Consider the following 25,212-nt stretch of genomic DNA (forward strand, 5'->3'; position numbering starts at 1 on the left):
GAAATTAAACCTCCCACCGTCAGAGGGCGCTGCAGCAGAAAATCCCCGCTCTGGCTGCTCGCATACTAGCGCACTAAATCAGGTTGCACTACAAAACAGTATTACGCTGTAAGTCATAACCACTACTTAGCTCAGTAGTACGCACTTAGTAAGCATGTAGACCCAGTTTCCGTTTCCGGGTCGTTTTCCGACTCCCAAATGTTCCGCAACATCAACATTTAGAACTTGACCAGTAAACACACTAAAGCGAGGTTTGTATGTAGAAAAATGTGTTTTATATACTTTGTTATTTACCATTATTTAACTGTCCTGTCTGTACTATAGCGTGTCCTTTTTTCTGGTTGTTTAATAAGCTAACGTTTATTAAGTGTTCCGGTTTTTTCATATTAGCCAGCTGTAGCTCACTTGTGATTTGGAATACATTTCGCGAATAATAAACGAGATATAAATGCATGCATAAAAGAATATATAAATATATAGTTTTTGAAAGTCTGAGAAACACCACTAACTGGACAATATTATAGAACTAATTTAATCTTTAAGTCTTTTGAAGCTAGCTTTCGAAGCTAGTCACTGATTAGCCACGGCTAGCTTAGGTGCGAAATTTAGCAAAAAATAGAAAAAAAAGGAATAAATCTCACAGTATTGAAAAATAAAATAACGTTAATTGATTATAAATAAGGTTGGGTATTTAGTTTAAAAGTGAAAAAAAAGTGAAGTGAAGGTTGTTCTTGTGTGTGAGGTATTTTATCTCTATAAGTTAGACAGTTCCCAGTTACTGGTTTCACAGAAATATAATGTTCACATTTAAGTCAGAGAATGTTCCCTTATCATACTGGGTAGTATCTGAAAGGTTTGAGTCTAGTTTTGTAACACAAAAAACAGACGGCAGTGCAAGGCTGCACGCACAGTCACAGACAGCACTGACCATCATAAGTCTGTATCCCAGTAGACGTCATCCTGTGTACATCAGGAGCAGTGCGACTGGTTCTATTCTGATTGTATGTGTTACCACATCAGCTATTTCATTATAGACAGCAAGTTAGAACAAAGAGTGAATGTGAAATTCTGTGTGAAACTGGGCAAATCTGCCACAGAGGTGTTTGACATGATTCATGAGTGGAAGACTAAATGTTGGAATCATAATGAACAGTCCTGGCAACCATCACGTGTGATTTGAACATGCGCCGTGTTGCTGCCATGTTCGCCACTGGGCTGCTGACCCAGGAGCACAAGGAACATTGTGTCAAAGTCTACAAAGAACCACATTAACCCATCCCTTCTGTCAAGGGTTATTACTGCTGACGAAACTTGAGTGTATGGGTACGACCCTGAGACGAAGCAATAGTGTTCACAGTGCAAAAGCCCATCATCTCCATGACTGAAATAGGTGAGGAAAGTCTGCAGCTCGGGCCAGACCGTCGATAGCGAATTCTGCGAATCTGGTGATGAGACACGGATTAATCACTACAAGCCTGAGAGTAAACAGCAAATTATGGAACGGAGACGGAAACTCAATCGCTGGAAAAAGTTCAAAAGTCCAATTTCATCAAAAAGAAAATTCATCAGTGGATACTCAGGGGCCAGTACTAAAACATTATCAGGAAAAAGATTAAACAATCAACAGTGTTCGTTACAGTGAGACGCTTATTGAAGAGCTAGAGCCTAAACTTTGGATCGAACGCAGAGGACCGATATCCAAGGGCGCCGTGATCTTGTGTGACGATGCATTTGAGATGTTAAAGCATCCTCCTATAGTCCTAATCTTACTTTGTTGTACTTTCACCTGTTTGGTCCCCTGAAAGCGGTTTTATGAGGTTGACGATTCACTTTTGATGAAGAAATGAAGAAAGCGGTGCTTCCGTGGCTTGCAGCTCAAACTCGTTTTAATAAGGTGATATGAAAGCCTGTTGACAGACGGACGAGGGGTATTGAAAAGCAAGGAGATTATGTCGAAAAATTCTGTATTTGTCTTTCCTAAAAGTTAATTAAAATACATTCCACAGCCAGTATAGGAATAATTTTTGACTCACCCTTTTATTTGTCACATATTTATAAAGAATTATTTTGGGAACAATCCTGACTTTGTTAACCAAAATACATAATTTCCACAATGTTAGTAAATGGTTCCTAAAAAAAAGGAACAAATAGGATATCAACCATGTCAACTAAAATATAATTGCTAAATTCCAAGTACATTTGTACTCCTTTTAGACTTGTATGTTCACTTAACCAGGTTTAAAATAATGTGACCTATCTCATATCTAAACCTCACCTTGTCTCGTATGAAATTATTTTTTAATCTAACCTCTTAACCTTTGTTCTGTTGTGTCACAGAGGGACAGCTGGCAGTACAAGATGTCTGCTCAGAAGCGGCCGTGTGATCCCAGCAGCTCTGCCAGTGCTCCCCCTGAGAAAAGGAGAGACAGAGATGCAGGAGACTCAGGCGAGGGACTTAGCACAGGGGCAAGCAACGCCGTGGAGACAGTCATCAAACTGGGGGGCGTCTCCAACTCGGTGAGATGTGTGGTCTCTGTTGCTGAGGTCTATTAAGATTTTAATGGAGTCGTTTCTTGACGCATTGACACACAGGGAAGCAGTGTGGATAACTGACAAAAACTTGTCTGCCTGTTTTTGTGTGAAAGAAAGGATTTTACTCTTATCTTAAGTGCAGTCAGGGATGCATGTGGTTGCGTTTGTACTTATCTACTTTTGCGCTGGAACTACAAACCTGGTGTAGTACACAGGTTATGAACCTCTTACACGATATCTACTTTTGCAAACATTTATTAAGTTTGGCTAATAATGGGGGAAAAAATAGCAGATTGGTGTTTACAGAAGTGATTACTTTTGTATAGAAGTGAGCAGTGTCATGTTTAATCTCTTGAAGTTGGTTGTAAGGAAAAACATTTGTCTATACCATTGTTATATACACACGATTGGACGTAACATTATGACGGCAACGAGTTTGAGGTTTTGACTTGACCTCCAAATTCTACAGATCGCAATCTAGTTGAGCATCCTAATAGCTTATAGAACCTAGAAGTTCTGCTACTCGGTGCTGGATGTCACAGGATACCTTCAGAGGTCTAGTGGGGTCCATGCTTCAATGGGTCCGGGCTATTTTGATGGCTCAAGGCAGACCTAGTCAATATTAGCCGTGTGGTTATAGTGTTGTGGCTGATCGTTGTGTGTTTTATATGATAACTAGAAAACAATATGCTACTCAGGTATGTGTCCTCTGGTTGTGTGTAATGTCAATTTATAGTCTTTTGTGCTGTGTCCTTTCACACATTTGTCGAAGGATCAAAATAAACTGTATTTTATCCATGTCTGTCAAATGCTATTAATTCCTGATCATTAATGATTCTTTCTGTTTTTGTGTGTGTACCTGTTTACAGGAGGAACAGGACATTAAAGCACTGCAGGTGAAAAACAGAAAGTTGGGAGAGGCCTTGGACCAAAGACAGGTGCGTGTCCCCTCACCTTACACACACACACACACACACACACACACACACACACACACATACACAAAAATATAAATTTGATTGTAGGGAGGTTTGGAATGTATGTGTTGTCTTTCTGTTTTAAGGTGATTGAAGATGAATTGAGAGAGCGAGTAGAAAGGCTTGAGACTCGCCAGGCTACCGATGATGCAAGCCTACTTATCCTCAATAGATACTGGAATCAGGTAAGTGGTCCTTCAGATTGTAAGTTACACCATGGCCACGAAACATAGCTTTTTATTGTCCAACAGGTGTCACCATATTCAGTATTCATGACTCATGACGAGCCTAATAATAATGTATTTGGTGGATTAAAGATCATTTCATTTTGAATTAAGGTGGTATTTTTGCCTTAGCTTTCTATCATGTTTTTTTTTTTTTTCAGGTCTTAACTGATTACCTTTTTAAAAAATGTTTTTAGTTTTTGTGGTGAATACTATAAATACCCAACGCTCACAATGTAGTTGCAGTATATGCATTTATTTGTTACTTTTGACCTCCATTTGTTTTCTCGCTTACTTCTGCTTGTAGTTTGACGATAATATGAGGTTGATCGCTCGCCGCTGTGACCAGTCAGGAAGCCAGACAGTGGATAGTCAGCCTGGTGAGGGGCGGAGCCTAAAGCCCGGGACACCGGAGCCAGATGGAGATTCTAATCAAGAGAGAGCAAAAGACAGAGGTGACTAATGAATTCATTCAAAATCTTCACAGCGTTGTGTTGTATTTTCTTACTAGACCAGCTGTCAAAATTCGTAATCCACCAGGTCCGCAGGGAGAGGGAGCGAGCTCGTTTCTTGCCATGTTGGCAAGTAGTAGCACTGAGGAAATGGAGGCGGAGCTACAGCAGAGGGTGGAGTCCAGCCGGAAACTGGCCAGTTGTGCAGTAGAGATTTGTGAAAGCGTGAAAGGCACTGTAGAACAACTCAAGAAGGACCTGGATTCTGACACTGGTGAGAGAGAGATTGTAGGATTGTACATACAGACACACAAGTACCACAGACTTTACGGTCTTTGTTACAAGCCTTATAACTTGTCTTGTTAACTATAGATGGTAACCTTTTGGAAATCGCTGCTCGCCTCAACACCTTTCTGGCCAGCGAGAATGAACGTCTTCGTCAGCTGACAGATGATCTCAAACAAAAACATAGTCACATGACCAGTGAGGTAAGAAAGCATTTTTGTAAGATTTTTTTTTTTCAATATCAGTAAGTCATTGCATGCTTAACTTAGCTGACCTCACTCACCTTAAACCTTAAAGATGTTTTAAAGAGATAGAAAATGGCATCAAATAATATGAATATGAAAATACCGCATGTGCATGATGTTTGTATATTCAAGTGCGGATGAAACTGTAAATGCGCCAGCAAGGAGTAATGGAGAGAATGAACCAGCAAGTATATAACCAGCAAATATACTGTATCCTCTAATAAAAAAGAGAATGCAAGGAATGAAGGATATAAAAGTGCAGTGTAGAGCAGTAAAGACAGAGTGTACATGAGCCTGTTTATTGTGATGTCAGAGGAAAAGATTCCTCTCCTGACACAGAGTAGAGTTATTGTAAAGTCTAATTGCAGTTGGCAGAAAAGACCTCCTGTAGCGTTCTTTGTCCGCTGTTTATCCAGTGGGTTGTGGAGCTGATTTACAGTTTGTGTAACATCCTTCTGTCCATTACAAACTCTAAATACTCCAGGGGAGTTTTTAATGAGTTTGTTGAGTTTCTTAGAGTCATTGATTCTGATCATGCTGCCGCCCCAGCAGATGGAAGCAAAGAATACTGCACTTGTCACAACAGATAAAACATTTTTTGCTTCTACAGTATCTGCTGGTGCATGAATCTGTGTCTACTATTTAAAATGGTTATTTAGTATGTCAATGCCCTTTAAAAGCTCCACGGATGCCTTTGTGCAGTTATACAGATGGGTGGTTGTGTCATATTTAACGTTTATTAATTTTAAAACATGTTCAATAGGAGAGCTTTAAGTTTTAAGTCCTGCAAAACCTCTTGAAAGAGTCATTTGATCCAGTCATATAGGTCACAGGTTTGATTTATGTCCAGTTTAACAGTGAGCAATTAATTTACGAGCAAACAAATCATGGATATTTATACATTTTTGACATTTCTAGTGAGAACAAATGTAAGGACGCTTATGTTGGTGCTTGTTCTTGATGCTTATGTTTTGTCCTGATTCAGCGTTAAAAGCAGCTAATTTTCCAATAGGCTATGTTTGTAATTGTTTTATTTTACATGCTCAGGGATGATTGAAGTGTTTTAAGTAATATGGTTTGTGTCTGTTTGTGGTTATGTTGTTGTGTGTTTCAGTCTCGTTCCCTGGCACGTGCCGCTAGTCGTGCTGATACCAGAATAAGCGAACTGCAGGTGTCAATAGAGGAGCTGCAGTGGGACACGGAGAAGATCCGCCGCAGGGAAAACCGTCTTAACACACACCTAGGGGAGGTGCTGGAAAGGGTGAGCGTGCGCGAGTATGTGTGCGCGCGCGAGTATATATGTGTGTGTGAGTATATGTGTGCATGAGTAAACGCGTGCGTGTGTCAGTCAGCCATCAATTGTGCAAGTTCTCCCACCTAAAAAGATGAGAGAGGCCTGTAATTTTAATCATAGGTATACCTCAACTATGACAAAATAAGAAAAATCACATTGTAGGATTTTTTATAAATTAATTGGTAAATTCCTCAGTAAAATAAGTATCTGGTCACCTACAAACAAGCAAGATTTCTGGCCCTCACAGACCTGTAACAACTTCTTTAGGCTCCTCTGTCCTTCACTTGTTACTTGTATTAATTGCATTTGTTATTAGTATAAAAGCCACCTGTCCACAACCTCAAACAGTCACACTCCAAACTCCACTGTGGCCAAGACCAAAGAGCGGTCAAAGAACACCAGAAACAGAACCGTAGACCTGCACCAGGCTGGGAAGACTGCAATAGGTAAGCAGCTTGGTGTGAAGAAATCAACAGTGGGAGCAAATATTAGAAAATGGAAGACATACAAGACCACTGATAATCTCCCTCGATCTGGGGCTGCACACAAGATCTCACACCCTGCGGTCAAAATGATCACAAGAACTGTGAGCAAAAATTCCAGAACCACATGGGGGGACCTAGTGAATGACCTGCAGAGAGCTGGGACCAAAGTAACAAAGGCTACCATCAGTAAAGCACTGCGCCAGGGACTTAAATCATGCGGTCCCAGACGTGTCCCTCTGCTTAATCCAGTACATGTCCAGACCCGTCTGAAGTTTGCTAGAGAGCATTTGGATGATCCAGAAGAGAATTGGGCGAATGTTATATGGTCAGATGAAACCAAAAGAGAACTTTGTGTTTGAAGGAGAAAGAATGCTGATTTGCATCCAAAGAACACCATACCTTCTGTGAAGCATGGGGGTGGAAACATCGTGCTTTGGGGCTGTTTTTCTGCAAAGGGACAAGGACGACTGATCCGTGTAAAGGAAAGAATAAATGGGGCCATTTGTCGTTTCCATTTAAGTGAAAACCTTCTTCCATTAGCGAGGGCATTTAAGATGAAACATGGCTGGGTCTTTCAGCATGAAAATGATCCCTAATACACCACCCGGGCAACGAAGGAGCGGCTTTGTAAGAAGCATTTCAAGGTCCTGGAGTGGCCTAGTTAGTCTTCAGATCTCAACCCCATATAAAATCTTTGGGGGGAGTTGTAAGTCTGTTACCCAGCGACAGCCCCAAAACATCACTGCTCTAGAAAAGATCTACATGAAATAATGGGCCAAAATACCAGCAACAGTGTGTGAAAACCTTGTGAAGATTTTTTGCTCCACCATACGTGTGTGTGTGTATGTGTGTGATTCTGTGCTGGTTTTAGATGTGCTAAAATGCATATTTTTGATGTGTGTGTATATATGTATTTTTTTCCCTCAGCTAAATAGTAAAGGCTATAAAGTTTGTGGCGAGGCCAGCAGTGTGTGTGGGACCATCACAATCAACAAGAGAAAGGTAAGCACTTATTTAATTTTCTTCTTATTTTATTGAAAATATTTTCTTTATTTAGATAAGATTTTAATAATCTTTAGCATGGTAAGAAAGTAGCGCAAGTTATTATTAGTCTTTAGTGTTATTGTGCAGTTTTGATTTGACTCCTTTATGTCCTTTTCAAGTTTGAAGAAATGAACAGTGAGTTGGAGGAGAACAGGGAGTTAGCGGAGAACCGGCTTAGTGAGCTGCAGAAACTGCAGCAGGACCTGCAGACAGTTGTCCAGGACAACAACAACATGAAGGTACACATTTGTACATGCATTTCATTACAGCATCAGAATCATTATACCTTTTACCTTTACAAGATGAACTTCTGTTACAGGAAACAATTTTTGTCACATGATGTTCTTTGCATTGTAATGAGAGCTATTTCAAAAAGTTTCAGACCTCCACGTGGCACACTGGTCAAGTGCTCGCCCTATCATCCAAGGAGATTGCTAGTTTGATTCCCGGGTGATGCTGTAACTTCCAGCCTCCAACTATGGGAGGGAATTGGATACAACTAAATTTGTAGTGAAAAATCCAAAAAAGAACAAGTTTTACTTTAATGGTTGTGTGTATTTCTTATAGATTGAGCTCATGTGCAGGGCAGAGGGAATGGTCAGAGAGACTGCAGAGTACCGGTGTCTGCAGTCCCAGTTCTCTGTGCTTTATAATGAATCTCTGGTACTGAAAGCCCAACTAGATGAGACCAGAGCTCGTCTGAACACAACTAGATCTGCCCGCCTTCGCCAACTTGACCACATGGAGGTACTTGCTGACCGAGTGTGTGTGTGTGTGTTTGTGACTGACCGAGTGTGTGTGTGTGTGTGTGTGACTGACCGAGTGTGTGTGTGTGTGTGTGTGTGACTGACCGAGTGTGAGTGTGTGTGACTGACCGAGTGTGAGTGTGTGTGACTGACCGAGTGTGAGTGTGTGTGACTGACCGAGTGTGAGTGTGTGTGACTGACCGAGTGTGAGTGTGTGTGACTGACCGAGTGTGAGTGTGTGTGACTGACCGAGTGTGAGTGTGTGTGACTGACCGAGTGTGAGTGTGTGTGACTGACCGAGTGTGAGTGTGTGTGACTGACCGAGTGTGAGTGTGTGTGACTGACCGAGTGTGAGAGTGTGTGACTGACCGAGTGTGAGAGTGAGTGACTGACCGAGTGTGAGAGTGAGTGACTGACCGAGTGTCTGTGTGTGTGTGTGTGACTGACCGAGTGTCTGTGTGTGTGTGTGTGACTGACAGAGTGTGTGTGTGTGTGTGTGACTGACCGAGTGTGTGTGTGTGTGTGTGACTGACAGAGTGTGTGTGTGACTGACCGAGTGTGTGTGTGACTGACCGAGTGTGTGTGTGACTGACCGAGTGTGTGTGTGACTGACCGAGTGTGTGTGTGACTGACCGAGTGTGTGTGTGACTGACCGAGTGTGTGTGTGACTGACCGAGTGTGTGTGTGACTGACCGAGTGTGTGTGTGTGTGTGTGACTGACCGAGTGTGTGTGTGTGTGTGACTGACCGAGTGTGTGTGTGTGTGACTGACCGTGTGTGTGTGTGACTGACCGTGTGTGTGTGTGACTGACAGAGTGTGTGTGTGACTGACAGAGTGTGTGTGTGTGTGTGACTGACCGAGTGTGTGTGTGTGTGTGTGTGTGACTGACCGAGTGTGTGTGTGTGTGTGTGTGTGACTGACCGAGTGTGTGTGTGTGTGTGTGACTGACCGAGTGTGTGTGTGTGTGTGTGACTGACCGAGTGTGTGTGTGTGTGTGTGTGTGTGTGTGTGTGACTGACCGTGTGTGTGTGTGTGTGTGTGTGTGTGTAACTGACCGACTGAGTGACTGACTAAAAGACTTACCTTAGTCTTACCTTATGACTATTATTAAAAGTAAAACATTTTTCACTCTGTTTTTGGTGTGTGTGTGTGTGTATCAGAATGACGAGGTGTCTCTGCAGCGTAAAGTTCGTACTGAAGTGATTCAGCTGGAGGATACACTGGCTCAGGTTCGTAAGGAATACGAGATGCTGAGGATTGAGTTTGAGCAAACGCTCGCTGCCAACGAACAAGCAGGTAACTGCTCTCACTTTCATGTTTCACTGCTGGGTGTGATGTTTATCTGGCATACAATCCTTCAGCACTCCTAATAAACAAAGCTCTGTTGCTCTACGATTTTATTTCTTTCTCTTTAAGGCCCAATAAACCGCGAAATGCGTCACCTTATCAGCACATTGCAGACGCATAACCAGCAGATGAAAGCAGAGGTGGTCAAATTCAAAATCAGGTTGAGGGAGGCCCAGCAAGAGCTTAACCAGGTTAGAGAGACTAAGCTATGTATTTTGTTCCATTTAAATAAGCTGGATCATGTGATTTAAAAACCAAGCTTCATCAGATCAATTTAATTAAATTTTATTTGTGTAGTGCTTTTAAAGGTTTTCATTGTTGCAAAGCAGCTTTACAGAATCAAAAAATTATGGAAATGAGTATGATGAAATGTGTGAAAATGTGTGAATCAGAATGATCAGATTGTCCTCATTTGTGATAACAGTTAGCAGGAATTGTTTTGCAGTGTGTTAAGCAGTTGGAAGTTCAATATTACACAAGATGTGTTCATTATGGTTGATATAGAGTTCAGTATGTTATTAATATATAATGTTATTGTGCAGTTTTGATTTGACTCCTAGTATTAATTAAATGAGCATGGGGTCAAACGTTTAATTCCTGCCTGAGGTTTATGAGCGTGGAGTTCGCATAATCTCCCCCTGCTTGGTGGGTTTCCTCCCCAGTCCAAAGGCATTTGAGTTGGTTAAATTGGCGTTCCTAAATTGTCCATTGTGTGTGTGTTTTTTGTGTGCACGCTGTCCAATGTGTATTTTACTTTGTTCCCAAGTCCCCTGGGACATGATCCAGGCGGTATAGAGAGTGAGTGAGTAAGCGAGCAGGGGGTTCTTTGTTATTCATAAGATATTTTCAGTATCCAACATACGCAGTCCTCTAATCCACGGGAAACACTAGTCCAATTCTATGCTTTTTTTATTATAAGTAAATGAAAATGTCTCATTCAGGACTTTGTTTCATATAGCTGCGTGCTACAAAGGGAAACCCTGCCATCCAATCACAATCAAGCACTGACATGGACATAAAAGAAGAACCCACTTCTGTTTTAACGTCAGGCGCATCCGATGTCTCTGTAAAAGCGGGATCGGATAATGATTCGGCCACGCCCACTACCACAGGTAATGCTTGAGTTGTGTATCTAGAGTACCCCTTTTCCATAAAACACCATGCATATACAATTTCAAGATTTTCATTGCAATTTGCCATTATCTATACAGGAATCAATGTTAATAAAATTCATAACTCCTACATTAATTCATTAGAGCAGAAGAGAACAAGTTGACACGATGGATTAGTCATAATATGTGGATGTCGATATCTGTGTCTCTTTTCAGGAGTGTCGGTTAAGACCGAGCCTGGAGCTGACCCTGAAAGCACAATAAAAGAAGAAGAGAAGGAGAAAGACAAGGAAAAGGAGGAGAAGAAAGAAAAAGATCAGAAAGAGAGAGAGAGGCTAACTCGTGTGGCAGTGAAAGAGGAGAAGGAGAAACCAGGCACTAGTAACAGTCAATCAGACGACGCACAGGCTGATCGCTGCGCTGTGATCGGAGGGCCAAAGAGAAAGGAAGTGGAGCAACTGAAAATCGTCAGGGTGGAGCTTAAGTAAGTTATTCTGATTCGGATACGATGCGAGTCTAATTCAAACGATGTTCAGTTTTATATAGTTGTTAATTATATGGCAGGAAAGCTCAAGAGTCTCAGAGAGAAATGAAGCTCTTGCTGGACATGTATCGCTCTGCTCCGAAAGAACAGAGGGACAAAGTGCAACTGATGGCTGCAGAGAAAAAGTCCAAAGCTGAGGTACACGTACAGTAAATCTCTCTCACTCACTCACACACACACGCACACGATCGAATCTCTATTAGTTTGTATTTACATGAAACAGAAACTTAGATGGTTGCCCCTGGATATTACATTCACCTGTCTGTGTGTGTGTTCGTGTATGTCTCAGGCGGAGGAACTACGTCAACGTCTGCGGGATCTAGAGGAGAGAGAGAGAAAGGAAGGAAAGAAGATGGCTGACGAGGAAGCTCTGAGAAAGATCCGCTTGGTGGAGGAGCAGATCGACATCCTCAACAAGAAACTCTCTCTGGCCAAGCAGGTGTGTGTGTGTGTGAGAAGTTTTTCAGCACTCAAGCTCCAAGTTAAAGTTGTGACCAACATTATTGAATAAGGTGTTGGAGGGCACAAAGCCAAGCACTGTTAATCATTTATATATTTATTTTTTTAAGAATAGTAAATTACATATAAGCGGCACAGTAATGTTTTGGTCTCGCACCTACATCCAGGGTCGAGGGTTTGATTTCCGCCTCTGGTGTGTGTATGTGGAGTTTGCATGTTCGTGTACGGTGCTTGCTGGGTTTTTTCCAGGGTCTCTGGTTTCTTCTCAGAGTTGAAAGACTTTCAGATTAGGCTTTTTGATATTCCTGAAAGTCTCCTGAGATAGGTTTCAGACCCCGGTGACCCTGTACAGGACAAGCGATATAGAAGATAAATGGGGGGAAAGAATAAATAAATTATTTAAAGAAATAAAAAAGAAATATATATTTTTTTCTTATACAGCTTCTAAATGTTGTTTTCCGGCTCTCTTATTAAATTATACTATGGAAATGGTGCAGAATATCAGAGCAGATATAAAATCAAGTAGTTCCAGCAAAATGTATTTCCCTGCCGCACAGTAAAACAAAGCTAATTATTTATTTTATCATACTATCTGTATAACAGTATTCCATGATCACTAGTAACAATAGCTGGTTTAATGTCTGTTTTGATCAGGAGGAGGACGCCTTACTGATCGAGATGGACGTCACGGGACAGGCCTTCGAGGACATGCAGGAACAGAACATACGCTTGATGCAGCAGCTCCGCGAGAAGGACGATGCCAACTTCAAACTCATGAGCGAGCGCATTAAATCCAATCAGATCCACAAGCTTCTGAAAGAAGAAAAAGAAGAGCTGGCAGACCAACTGCTCACACTAAAGACACAGGTGAGTGAGTTTGGACAAAGCACCGGGTCATATCGCCGGTTACACGATAAACGTTGTTAATAAAGTTCTCTCTTTTTATTCTCCTCTCAGGTGGATGCTCAGTTGCAGGTCGTGAGAAAGCTGGAGGAGAAAGAGCGCCTTCTGCAGGGCACCATAAGCGCTGCGGAGAGAGAGCTTTCTCTGCGAACACAAGCCCTGGACATGAACAAACGCAAGGTACATACATGATGGTTAGCACATATGGTATATCTGAATTTTTATGGTACATATAATAAATTACATTATTGAAAAAGTGGTATAAAAACTTGTATTGTTTTAGAAAGAACACTTTTTTGTTTTGTTTATTGATCGATTAGTCAGTGCAAACCCCACTTTGAGTTTCTTTGAGTTCCAGTTTTTAACAAGGATTTAAAACAAAACTAAAACTATTGGTAGCTTAAAAAAGCAAAAGCACAATTGCAGTATTCCGGACTAGCAAAGTTCTAGCTTTTTGTGCAGTGTAAAAATACCGTTAAAGTTAGATTAACTGCACAAAGACACTTCCACGTCAACTAATAAAAGCCACAGTAACTGAGCCTGCTTTAAAGTAGATAAAGGTGGGGGATAAAGATGTTCCCGGAGATCTAAATCAGCACCTATATGTATGTTTGCGCATCCAGGCCCAAGACTCCGCGTCGCTTTCAGAGGACTTACGGGGTCAGCTGGAAACGGTGCAGCAGAGACTGAAAGAAGTCCGTGAGGAGGTGATCGAGAACAGCATCTCCAGAGAGAAAGAGTCCTTTAATGCTCGCCGCGCACAGGTACACATGCTGTGTTCACACACAACAATCTAACATTCATTTTGTGTAATGTACTGAAATTGGATGAAATAATATTTACTGTATGTTTATTATGGTTATTTTGCCTTATTAGGAGGACATTTCCAAACTGCGCAGGAAGATCGAGAAAGCCAAGAAACCTGCTGAAAGCATGCGCAATGGTGATGAGATACTTAATGAGGAAATTAATGAATACAAGGTATTATTTTTTTAAACACAGCTTCTTTATTATTACTCCAGCATGGGTGCAGTTTGTAAATAAACGCCTCCTGTTCTCGCAGGCCCGTTTGACGTGTCCGTGCTGCAACTCCCGTGTAAAGGATGCCGTGCTGACGAAGTGCTTCCACGTCTTCTGCTTCGAGTGTGTAAAGACGCGTTACGATACACGCCAGAGGAAGTGCCCAAAGTGCAACGCCGCTTTTGGGGCCAACGATTTCCACCGTATCTACATCGGATAGGCCTGGTCTACTGATCGGTCACTCGATTATCCAGCTGATCGAGGCGATCATTAGATGTAGATGGATCTGCTGTGAAGCGTGCTCTCCAGCCACGATCAGCTGTAACTCTACATTCCATCACGCTTGCTTGGTTACCAACCGACTACAAAGTTTAGGTTTGAAGGAACGAACCTGACATGATATCTCGGCTCTGTCACGTCTGATCAGTCTCAGGCCTTTAACTGCTGCTTGTATTCTGGCATGTTCAATCTGGTGGCCCTTGCTCTTGCTCTCCATTCCACCTCAACCGGTTTTGTTCCGGATCAATGTGATATCATTAGTGATAAGCTAGAGACTTCCTCTGACAAAGAACTGCCTGCCAGGCTTCTAGTTGTTGATCTTCGGTCATCTGGACTGATTGGTGGTGTTGTTTGTTTTTTTTTTTTTTTGTATTATTTTTTTTATTATTATTATTATAATATTTCAAAAACTGCCTAGCTATGTGGGTTGATTATTTGCAATTCATTAAATTGCTGTCCAACTGTGCATACGACTCATTCTGTTTTCATTTTATTAAAATTTGCACCTCAATATATAAAATAGCTCGAAATCTTAAAAAAGGGAGCAGGTTAAGGAAGTAAGGACGTTATGTTTATCATGTACATATGAGTGTAATGGTCAGGTGTGTGCACTTTTTTAGCTGTTAATTGCATTTCTTGTATAGATCATTAAACTTCTGTCATCCAGCATCATCCAAGAACTCAAAAGTCGAGAACAAAAAACTTCTGCTATTAAATGAATTTATATATCATGTATATCAGTGGTTCTCAAACATTTTCTGTCATTCCCCACTTAAGGGGGTGGGCGAATTTTCAAGCCCCACTTGTCAAAAAATGATAACGAAATCGGCCAAATGTACTATTTATTGAAATATCAATTTCTAAACCAGTAAGATCAAATAACACCAAGTTCAAAACAGATAAAATACACGTGCTATTGTAATAACAGGCTTACTCTGTCACTTATCTAGAGCTTTCTTTCAAAGAAGTCGAGTGGCTTATTAACGTGACTGGGGTGTGTTGTCTCTAAGTGTCTTTCTACTTTGTTGGGTCTCTGTCTGCTGCCAGCGGTTTAAGACACAAAACACACACGGGTCTCTCCTCTGCCCCACCATCACAACCATGAATCCAAGCGCAACATACAGTGGGCTTCATCATGTTTTCCTTTTGGCTGGCTCTTTGGTTGATTAGGCTGTTGGTGCTGAATCACCTGCTTTTTTGTGGTCCATGTAACAAATGTATCCATTGACGTTATTATGCTGACTACATACAGTACAGTACGCTACTGACCCGGTGTTATGCCCTAAAATGTCCCACCCACCCCCGCCACGGATTTCCCCCCCCATATAATCTCTTTCAAATAATATATTAGAACATAAATTCATAGGTTTATGGTTTACAAATGACAAATTATAACAAATGAATTTAATTATAAAAAAAAGCAATATAAAAAAAATGTTGTATAGGGGAAAAATATAAAACTTATATATTTGTTTCATATAGAACATGTATATTTTTATATAGCTTATTTTATAATAAAAATCATTTGATGTAATTTTTCACCACAAACAATATTTATTTAGTGTAACTTGGTATAAATAATTAGTTATTTGTACATTGACAAACCCCTGCAAAATAAATGTGCCATAAAATTATCATTTTGGGGGATTTGTCTCGACGGCTGTCACGTGCCTAGGGTTAATTATAATAGTAATAATATATTCGATAATAATAAACCTTTGAATGTATGTCCTAATATAATATTTGATAGAGATTATGTAGGGGGCAATCCGTGGCAGGGTGGCATTTTAGCGCATAAAACCTGTTTGTGTCCGCGCTAAAGTTAGCTTTATATTCGCATCTCCGAATTCAATAGCTGCATAAATAAACCCACAAATAAGATACCCACATATATTTCCTCTCTACATTGTCTTTAAGCCTTAAATTATATATGTTTAAAATCATAAACACCATTATTCTCTACGGCGCAACGAATGATTTAAGGATCATCTCAAAATGCTGCACACCAACAAAAAGCGTAGAACGATATTGATCTTCCATTCTATTCAGCGCCTGAAGGATCAAAAAGCAACTTTGTTACCACACTGGAAACTAGAAATGCCAGACTAGTACTGTCTGAAAGAATAATAATTTTAAACAAAAATACAGAAACATCAGCATACGCACTGGAATAAATGAAATGACATATATAATACCGATTGTTTCCTTATATATTGTTCCTCTGGAATTAACATGCCGACGTTACACCATTATTGTTGCACTATGGCTCCACTTTTTCTCTAATGTGATTTTAAATTACTTGTATTAATGATCCATTTCTTTGCGTGTGATTGTTTAGTTTCGAGTGTCCGATCTTTATTGTCAATAAAGAAAAGCATGAATTAGAATAGGTACTTTCCTATTATTTTCCACTAATTCCCTCCCGTTCATTGCGCCCCACCTGTCATGTTTGTATTCCCCACTAGTGGGGCGCGCCCCACACTTTGAGAACCACCGATGTATATAAACAATGATCTTCTACAAATACGCCATCTGGGAAAGGCCAATGTAAATTAATGTCATAAGTTGTAAAAAGCAACTTTATTTTCGAGTTTGTTTTTCAGCCCTGCCTTCTCTTTCCTTCCTGCTCCCTCCCACTGCTAGTTAAACAAGTTTCACCTGCGTTACATGTACACTTGCCAAACGTTAAGAGAAGCACAGACAGGACGCCTCCATAAAGGCTTTTCTTGTTGTAGGATATTTGATTGCTTATTCTTTTGCTCTTTTTTAAGGGTTTATATAACAAAAGGCTTTGATGACTTCTATGATTCATTGGCTTTTACTGAGCTTCTCTTTTTCTCTTCAGAAAGTAAAGTTAGTTTTTAATTTAATTATTTCTTAAAAGTAAATTGTATAGCTGAATGCTGTATTACTCTGACGTTATTCAGTGCAGATTCGTAGAAAACTTAATGCAGTATTACCTGGCCTGTATAAAAGAATTGGATTGTGATGTGATTTCCTGCTGTTTTTTTTTTTTTTTTTTTACACTCCCCCTCCCAGTGAAACTCGAACAGGTTCCTACATGAAATCTGCACCACTGAAATAGATTGACACACTTGTCATCTGGATTTATTTTGAAAGTGCTGATTTGAGAGTACTGAAGGCTGACAGTCGCGTTTGTGTTCAAGTGAACTTCTCCAGTTGGGCCCTTTCGGAATTCAAGTTTTAGTCACTTGGGTGTATATTTTCCTTTTTCTTTTTTTTTATTTCATAAGACATTTTGCTTGAAGATGATTTGGTGTGGTAGACGACTTCAGAGTGCAGGCTGCCAGAGGTTGCTCGGTGTGGGGCTGCTTGTGCTCATGGCGCTAAAAGTGAGGTGTGAAGGGGAAAAGACGCTGGGTGAGGACCCTTTCAGAATTGGCTGCAGACTGACGGATATGGCAAAGAGTCTGCGCCTCAATGTGGACTCGGTAGTTGGAGCCCATACAACCGAGAAGTGTTTGACGGTAAGTAAATTTTGTAAGAAAGCTTATAAAAGTTTTATCTTTTCATATTTTGATTATGGTATTCACACTTTATTTTTTAGAATAACTTTTTCCCCCTTCAGTTTGATCTCTTGACACGACCTAGTTAGGCTTTTCCAGTCACTTAACAAACAGGGAGGTTAAAGGCTAAAAAAAAAAAAAACCTTCAGCCCATGATGCTCCATAGTGCTTCTCAACCTTAAGTTTATCAAGTGACTTTGGACTGCTAGTGTATTATTTCTACATACAACGCCTGGCCAAAATGGTGTTAAGAACTGTCTAAAGCGTTATTGAAACCTGGGTCCAGGGTGATAGATGTGTCAGGGTAAGAATGATGCCATGCCCCTGGAGGAAGTGTTATAGCATGATCTGGGGTTTCTTCATTTGGTCAGGCCTAGGCTCAGCGACACGGTGGCAATAAAATGACGACCTGAAAGACCAAGATATCACATCAACCCATTTTTATTTCTTCATGTGACGGCACGGGTATATTCCCAGACTCAGATTGTGAACGAATGGTTCTGGGAATCATTTTAACACATGGATTGGCACCATAATGTGCTGTAATCTAAAATAAAGGTAGCTGACTGAAATATAAGGGTGTGCAATTTTTTTTTTGGCTTGGTAGTTTCAGTTGTAATTATATGGCGCTTTTAACAATGGTCGTTCTCCCGAAAAAGCTACACAGTTAAAAAAAAAAAAAAAAAAAGGGAAATGAGTTTGAAATGGGGCGGCACCATCACGTTATACTTCCAGGGTCTGGGTTTGATTTCCGTCTGCATGGAGTTTGCATGTTCTCCCCGTGCTTGGTGGGTTTTCATCCGGGTACTCAGGTTTTTCTCCCATAGTCCAAAGACGTGCAGATTGGGCTAAATGGCGTTCCCAAATTACCTGAAGTGTGTGAATGAATGTGTGTATGCACTGTGTTGGATTGGCCCCCTGAGCTAAAATGCATCCTTGGTGATCTGACCAAGTGGACTAATTACTTACACAACCTTGTGAGGTCCCCGCATAACATTTGGTTATAACATCAGAGGTTCAGGAGTGTGTGTAGGTTTGTCCATGTTTCGAACAGGTGCTATATTTAAATCATTTAGCATGCAAGCAGCTGACCTTGTAGCAGGAATGCATATATATTAACGTGTGTGTGTGTTTGTTCGTTCCACTAGCTCTATGTCTGAACTCAAGTATCGTTTTCACACAGCCTGTTGTGCTGTAGCTCTCATTAGACAACTGAAAACCTGTTTCCCAAGTCTACATACAGGTATCTACAGGTACAGCAGAATTACTGAAGTTTTTAAACACTGTATCAACAATGACCTTTTTATGAGACGCTACCTTTCCTCAGGTGCACAGTTACAGGGTATACCATACCATACCATACCACTTTATTTCTATAGCACTTTAAAACAACAACAAAGCTGACCAAAGTGCTGTACAAAAGACAACAATCAGGACATAAACAGTAGGCTGTTTTATAATAAGTTAAATATGATAAATAAAAAAGAAAATTTTAAATGATCGTAACAAGAAAAGGAAACAACTAAGAACATAACGACACAATCTACTACTACTCATAATAGTCATAATAAAAATACTAATAATCCAAAGAGAAACAAGATATAAAACACAAAACATCTCAAAATGCTTCACACTGAGTTGAAGGCCAGAGAGTAAAAATGAGTTTTTAACCGTGATTTAAAAACAGCCACTGATGGAGCTTGTCGAATGAGTAAGGGTAACTCATTCCATAATTGAGGACCAGCTACTGAAAAGGCACGATCACCTCGAAGTTTGCAACGGGTTTTTGGAATTTCAAGAAGCAGCTTGTCAGTAGACCTGGGTGCAACAATTCCACCAGAGGCTGGAGCAAGACCATTTAAACACTTAAATACAAATAAAAGAATTTTATTCCGAAAATACACTGGAAGCCAGTGAAGGGAAGCCAAGATTGGGGTAATATGCTCTCGTCTGCCTATACCAGTTAAAAAACGGGCTGTGGCATTTTGCACCAACTGTAAGCGCGCCATAGTGGTGTGGCTAAATCCAAAGAACAAAGCATTGCAATAGTCAAGACGAGAGGTTATAAAAGCATGGACGTGGGTATAGCTCTTTATCTCATGGACATCACTTTCAGGTCCCTGCAATACTAGTAGCGGTGTATTTAAAGCATCCAGGTGATGTAGAGGTACCCTGGTGTAGTTTTAGAGCAGCAGATGTACTATTCTACTATGTGGTGAGCATACCTAATAAAATGGCAACTGATTCTAATAATGTATGTGTGGGTTTGTTTGAGGCCAGTGCAGCTAACCGTCAAAATAGGTATTGTATATGGTCACCAATTCTCATTAAATTATTAAACTACAATAAGCACTCTATTATTCTGGTTACAATACTTGATTTGGATTAAAGTGCAAAAGTACTTGTTGTTCAAGTCAAACCGGGACTTGTGATGAACTCTCTCGTGAATGAACGTATAAAACCGATTCACATTCACAGATTTTTACCACAGTATGCTAATAACTGAAGTAAAGGAAAATTACAGTGGCCGAATAGTGTAAAATAACAAAACCAAAATCAATATAACAAATCAGAAAACACAATAACATATCCCGAAACCAAATACCAAATGAGAAAACACAATTCAGTCAAACCGGAAAAGGTAGGTATAGTTCGCGAATGAAATTCTTATCGCTGATTGGATGAGACATCTGTCACTCAAGACATACAAGCAGTACTATCAAGTAAAGTCAGATTAATTTTTAAAGCACATTTAACAACAACTTAGTTGACCAAAATAATATATAATCCTAAAATACTGAAATGAATCCTTTAATGAAAATACATCTAAATGTCCGTGTGGCTGCAGTACTTCCTGTGTATTTTGAGTGACAGATGTCTTGTCCAATCAGCGGTGAGAATCAACATGCCTATGTGTGGTTTGCGAATTAAATTCTTGGTGCTGATCTTAAGTGGCAGATGTCTCGCCCAATCAGCGGTAAGAATGTCATTCGCAAAACACACCTAAGTTTTGACTTGTTGATTCTTACCTCTGATTGGACGAGACATCTGTCACTCAAAATATAGTACATATATGAAGTACTGCAACTACACGGACATTTAGATGCATTTTCATTTCAGTATTTTAGGATTATACAGCACTTTGGTCAACTAAGTTGTGTTAAATGTGCTTTAAAAATTATTCTGACTTCACTTGATAATACTGCTTGTATGTTTTGAGTGACAGATGTCTCGTCCAATCAGCAATAAGAATTTAATTTGCGAACTATACCCACCTTTTCCGGTTTGACTGAATTGTTGTGTTTTTTCATTTAGTAGTTTGTTTCTGGATATGTCGTTGTGTTTTCTGATTTGTTATATTGTATTTGTTTTTGTTTTTGTTGTTTTGTTTTCATTGTTATTTTGTCTTTAAATTTGTTACTTTGTTTTTCGGTTTTGTTTTAAAGAATGACCTCACTCCAAATGAATTCCTCATGTTTGGGCCATTAAAGGAGTTCCTGGGAGGCCAGCGTATCAGACATGACTTATGCACACTAAGAAAACTTTCTACCTTATTGGCATTCAAGCACTAGTGAAACACTGGGATAAGTGCATCAGTGTATCAGGGGACTATATAAAAAAAATTAAGGTGGTTTTTACTCTCGTAATTTTGTCCTGTTATTAGGGCATTGGTGGCTCAGTGGTTGGTTTCTCACCTGCCATATGGACGACCTCGTTTCGATTCTCAGCCAATGCAGAAACCTCAGCCACTGGATGTAGTGCTGGTCCCAAGCTCGGATAAAAAAAAAAAAGGGTTGTGTCAGGAAGGGTATCTGGCATAAAACCTGTGCCAGGCTTGTGTGCGTATCGGAAAGACCGAAAGACCAACAACAACAACTGTGTTCTTTTATTCTGCACATTAAAAAGTCCTGCTTTAACTTGATCGCCTCCCATCCGTAAGAGCGTCTTGTATTACCTGTTGTCTACATCAGCCTTGTACGTCATTTCAGTCCAAACTAAACCATGTCCTATCTGATCAATATTTGTGGTGGATTTTGATCCTCATCATACTCAGCACATTCAAACCCTAATGCTTTTATCATATCCCCTGAATGCTCATTATGTGCAAAGCAGCATCGGGTTAATGATCGGCAAAGTGACGAAGCTCTGCTTTCTTTATCTGTGTGTGGATAAAGACCATTTGATACACGCTAGTCTGTTCCTTAATGCTGTCAAATCTGACCTGACGCCTGTCTCTCTCTCACACACACACGGTGTTCCCATTTCTTCCCTGTTCCTGCTAGTTCTTGGACATGGCGCTGCAGTTTGTAGCCGAAGGGGCTGCTGGAGGCCTGAACGTCATCGTTGTTTACATGGCTGAGATTCTGCGTGCCACTGGACTAGGTGGTAGGTAACTTGTAAAAACTTACGGTTGAATATCAAGACTCAAAAATTAGTTTTCTACTAGTGTAGTACAGGTGGATGTCTGAACATTTCTGACTGAAACATGAATCGCACGCACAGGAACACACCCAGGAAGGTCCAGAGTTCATGCTTGTGTAAGAGAGAAAGTATGTTTGAGAAACTATTGATGCAATTTCAGTGTGTGTGTGTGTGTGAGAGAGAGAGATTGAGAGAGACAGACAGGAATGCTATATATGTGTCGCTACTCTGAAAGGTATTCTGTTAATGAAAGAGTGCATGACAGGTACACTCTTTGCCGATTAAGAATGGTAAACTCGATGAATAGCAACTTCCTAAACATACAAGGGGTGTTCAAGTCAAAACGAGACTTTTTACTGTGCAGAATAACAGAACTGTTTTTATTTCTCTATATAATCAGTAAACCAAAGTCATGATCTGACCGCCTGCTTCACATCTGAAACCCTGGCCTCCCAGGAACTCCTGTAATGGCCCAAAAATGTAGAAATGGATTGAAGCAAGGTCATGCCTGTAGGGGGATGTGGCAATAATTATCTGTTAAGGCATTCCAAAGCAGGGATTGTCCATCACCTACAGACAGCCTTTTAAAAAAAGATTTACTGCGGCGAAGTGTCTCAACATTCTGTGCCTAAAGACTTCTGTAAATGTCATTCAGTTTGAAACCTTTATTCACAACAAATTTCATCAAAGTCCCAGTTTGACTTGAACATCCATCACATTTTATGAAGAAGAATATTATTATTATTATTATTATTATTTCCTTAAATATCTCTGCTCTATGCTGCACTAAGCTAGCATCTTATCTAATGCTTTTTCTCATTTATTTCCCATTCTCCAGATGTTGTGTCCATGCCTCACTTCACCCCTGAGGGCATGGCCTTAGCAGCGAAATGGATGCTCCTGGCGGTGTTTAGTTACTGGATCCTTTGTGCCGTGATGCATGTGACTGTAGCATTGTTACAGCGTGGATTCTGGATGCTGAAGGTCATCATGCTCCTGTGGATCTTCAGTCGGATCATCAGTGATCCAAAGGCCTCCCCTGAAACCACGCTTGTGCGTCTGTTCTTGCTGGCCATGGTCGCCGCCGTGTTGAATGTAGCCACTAGCAGGAGAAGAGGGACAGACCTGAGCACCCTGGAGAGTCAACTAAAGAGGCTGGAGGGCAAAATGGCAGTGATGGAGAAGAAAAGTAAAAGAGAGTGAGAAGAGACTCTGCTTGATTTAGGAATGTAGTTAGTGGAGATGGAGAGATAGTGGAAAGATAGAGACAGTTAAATAGACAGTATTGAGGACATACTGGACTAAACAGCTTTCTATGGTTACTTAAATTTTTAAATCATTTTAGAGCATATATATATATATATATATATATATATATATATATATATATATAAATCCCCCCCCTAACTTACAATGTTGCTGAGTTTTTTGAAGTTGGCGACAAGTAACGTTGCATATATATTCTAGCTAATTGACTCAGCTTGATTGAATGTTTCCATCATTAATTATGGACCTAATGGAGATGGAGACGCGTGGTGTCATTTTAAAGTAAGTGTACAAGAGTACAATGGAACTAAAGAACAATAATAAAAAAAGAATAAAGCATTTCAGTACATGCTGTTCTGGGAAAATCATCAACACCAGGGTTGTTTTGATATGAAGTGGAGGCTTTACAGGTGATGCTGAAACCTTTTTACTGAACATTAACTGTTCCTCACAGAAATGTTTTCTGTCTGCTGTATGTTTAAGTGTACTGTAGGTTCTCACAAGAGGAACAATAAATGTATTACAGCAAAAAGATTAATATAGACTGTTAGCAAGGCGATGACATCATGACTATGACATCATAGTGATGAATGTCATAATGCTCGGGCCATAATAAATAATCCTTAAAAAAACAAAAACAATAGGGCCCTCGTACATTCTGACATTAGGCTTAAGTGCCTGGGCCCTAATAATGTTAAGAAGAACAAGAGGGCCCTTCACACACAATGATAACATAGGGCCTCAATAATACAGATATTGTAAATTAAACAATTAGTTCTGACGGTGTAATCTGATTGGACGAGGGGTAGGTGATAGTGCTGACAGCATAATAGCAAATAACAGCACTGGGTTGTTTAATTATATTATATTATACTCTGTCACTGGTGTCTCACAATAGTTAATTACACTGTCAGTCATAGTATGGGGGGAAAAAAAGGTCTGTATGGATATGTCCCGTCAAAACCCACATTTAAAACCAGTCATGGAATCACTTTTCAGAAAACACGCCTGATAATGGACACTTTGTCTCCTTAGTAACTGCTTCTAAATAGTTCAGAGGCAATTCAGAGGCAAGGTCTGTGTAATGCTACTTGGGATTCAACCCCAGAACTTTAAAGAAGTTAACACTACTTTTACCCATTAATTACACTAGCTGTCAGTCGCCAGATCCTATAGTCAGATAGCCAGATCCTAGTTAGTTGTCTGTTGCAGTAATCTAATGATCATGGGACTGTTTTGTGAAAGCAATGTCTCGAATGAGGTTGTACTAAATATCAGCACATCTGTGATATCTTTAGTACTCTGCTGCAAACTTGTCCCCATGACCACAGTACTGATATTCGGCACGACAGCACTCCATCTCATGTGATATTGTTGAACTATACACAAATATATGACTAACTCTTATTCATCCATTTTTTTGGAATTCTTCCAAGGTGCTTTTACAGACTAATTTTGATGTACAGACATAAAAGGGGAAAAAAATTGTTGGTTCATTTTTGGTTTAAAAAAAGGCAATAAGGAAATTAGTTTTAGAAAGACACTGAAATTCCAGATATGAATTTAAGGCTGAAAATATTATAATAAATAATAATAACAACAATGTTTTTCTGTTTCTTTGTGTATAAGTAATGAATAATTAAGCATAACACAAATGTTTGACATGAAACTTAACACAAGTCTGTGTAAATACTGTACGCCTTTTAAAATGAACAAAATCAATCAAGGAAGTTTTTTTTTTTTTTTTAAATGTTTATGTACAAGACACACAACTGTAAATATAATACAAAAATAGACCAACACTGCATAAAACATTACATGAAAGAGATAAATAAATACAAAGGTGTCTATGTTTTTAAACAATTACTTCAAGAAGCTGATCAAAGGCAAACATTATTGAGTAAAATTTTTTTTAAAAAATCAGACATTTTTTTTGTAAGAATGTTTAATTTAAAGATTTAAGATCAATTTATATGTATTACCGAGTAAAATGTCAGTTCTTACCTTTAGGGCCCAAGAATGTTTAATATGTGGATTATATTGTCAGGT

General features: G+C 39.9%; 2 protein-coding genes across 2 annotated transcripts; both read left to right on the forward strand.

Moving 5' to 3' along the window:
• The first annotated feature begins 154 nt into the window (after positions 1–154).
• On the forward strand, positions 155–14,414 carry rnf20 (ring finger protein 20, E3 ubiquitin protein ligase). The gene is made up of 22 exons (XM_053506453.1): positions 155–251; positions 2,338–2,517; positions 3,402–3,470; positions 3,596–3,694; positions 4,041–4,188; positions 4,274–4,459; positions 4,558–4,673; positions 5,830–5,976; positions 7,422–7,496; positions 7,658–7,777; positions 8,106–8,285; positions 9,445–9,580; positions 9,701–9,822; positions 10,590–10,743; positions 10,960–11,227; positions 11,308–11,425; positions 11,577–11,726; positions 12,401–12,613; positions 12,704–12,829; positions 13,273–13,413; positions 13,526–13,630; positions 13,713–14,414. The coding sequence occupies exons 2-22, from the start codon at positions 2,359–2,361 to the stop codon at positions 13,887–13,889; spliced, it is 3,009 nt and encodes a 1,002-aa protein (XP_053362428.1). The 5' UTR covers positions 155–251; positions 2,338–2,358; the 3' UTR covers positions 13,890–14,414.
• Positions 14,415–16,647: 2,233 nt separating this feature from the next.
• si:dkey-74k8.3 (uncharacterized) lies at positions 16,648–25,069 on the forward strand. The gene is made up of 3 exons (XM_053505685.1): positions 16,648–17,436; positions 21,759–21,861; positions 22,736–25,069. Exons 1-3 carry the CDS (start codon positions 17,218–17,220, stop codon positions 23,098–23,100), a joined length of 687 nt encoding a protein of 228 aa, XP_053361660.1. The 5' UTR covers positions 16,648–17,217; the 3' UTR covers positions 23,101–25,069.
• The last annotated feature ends 143 nt before the right edge of the window (positions 25,070–25,212 follow it).

Source organism: Clarias gariepinus, chromosome 10 (assembly GCF_024256425.1).
Source record: "Clarias gariepinus isolate MV-2021 ecotype Netherlands chromosome 10, CGAR_prim_01v2, whole genome shotgun sequence".
Lineage (NCBI taxonomy): Eukaryota > Metazoa > Chordata > Actinopteri > Siluriformes > Clariidae > Clarias > Clarias gariepinus.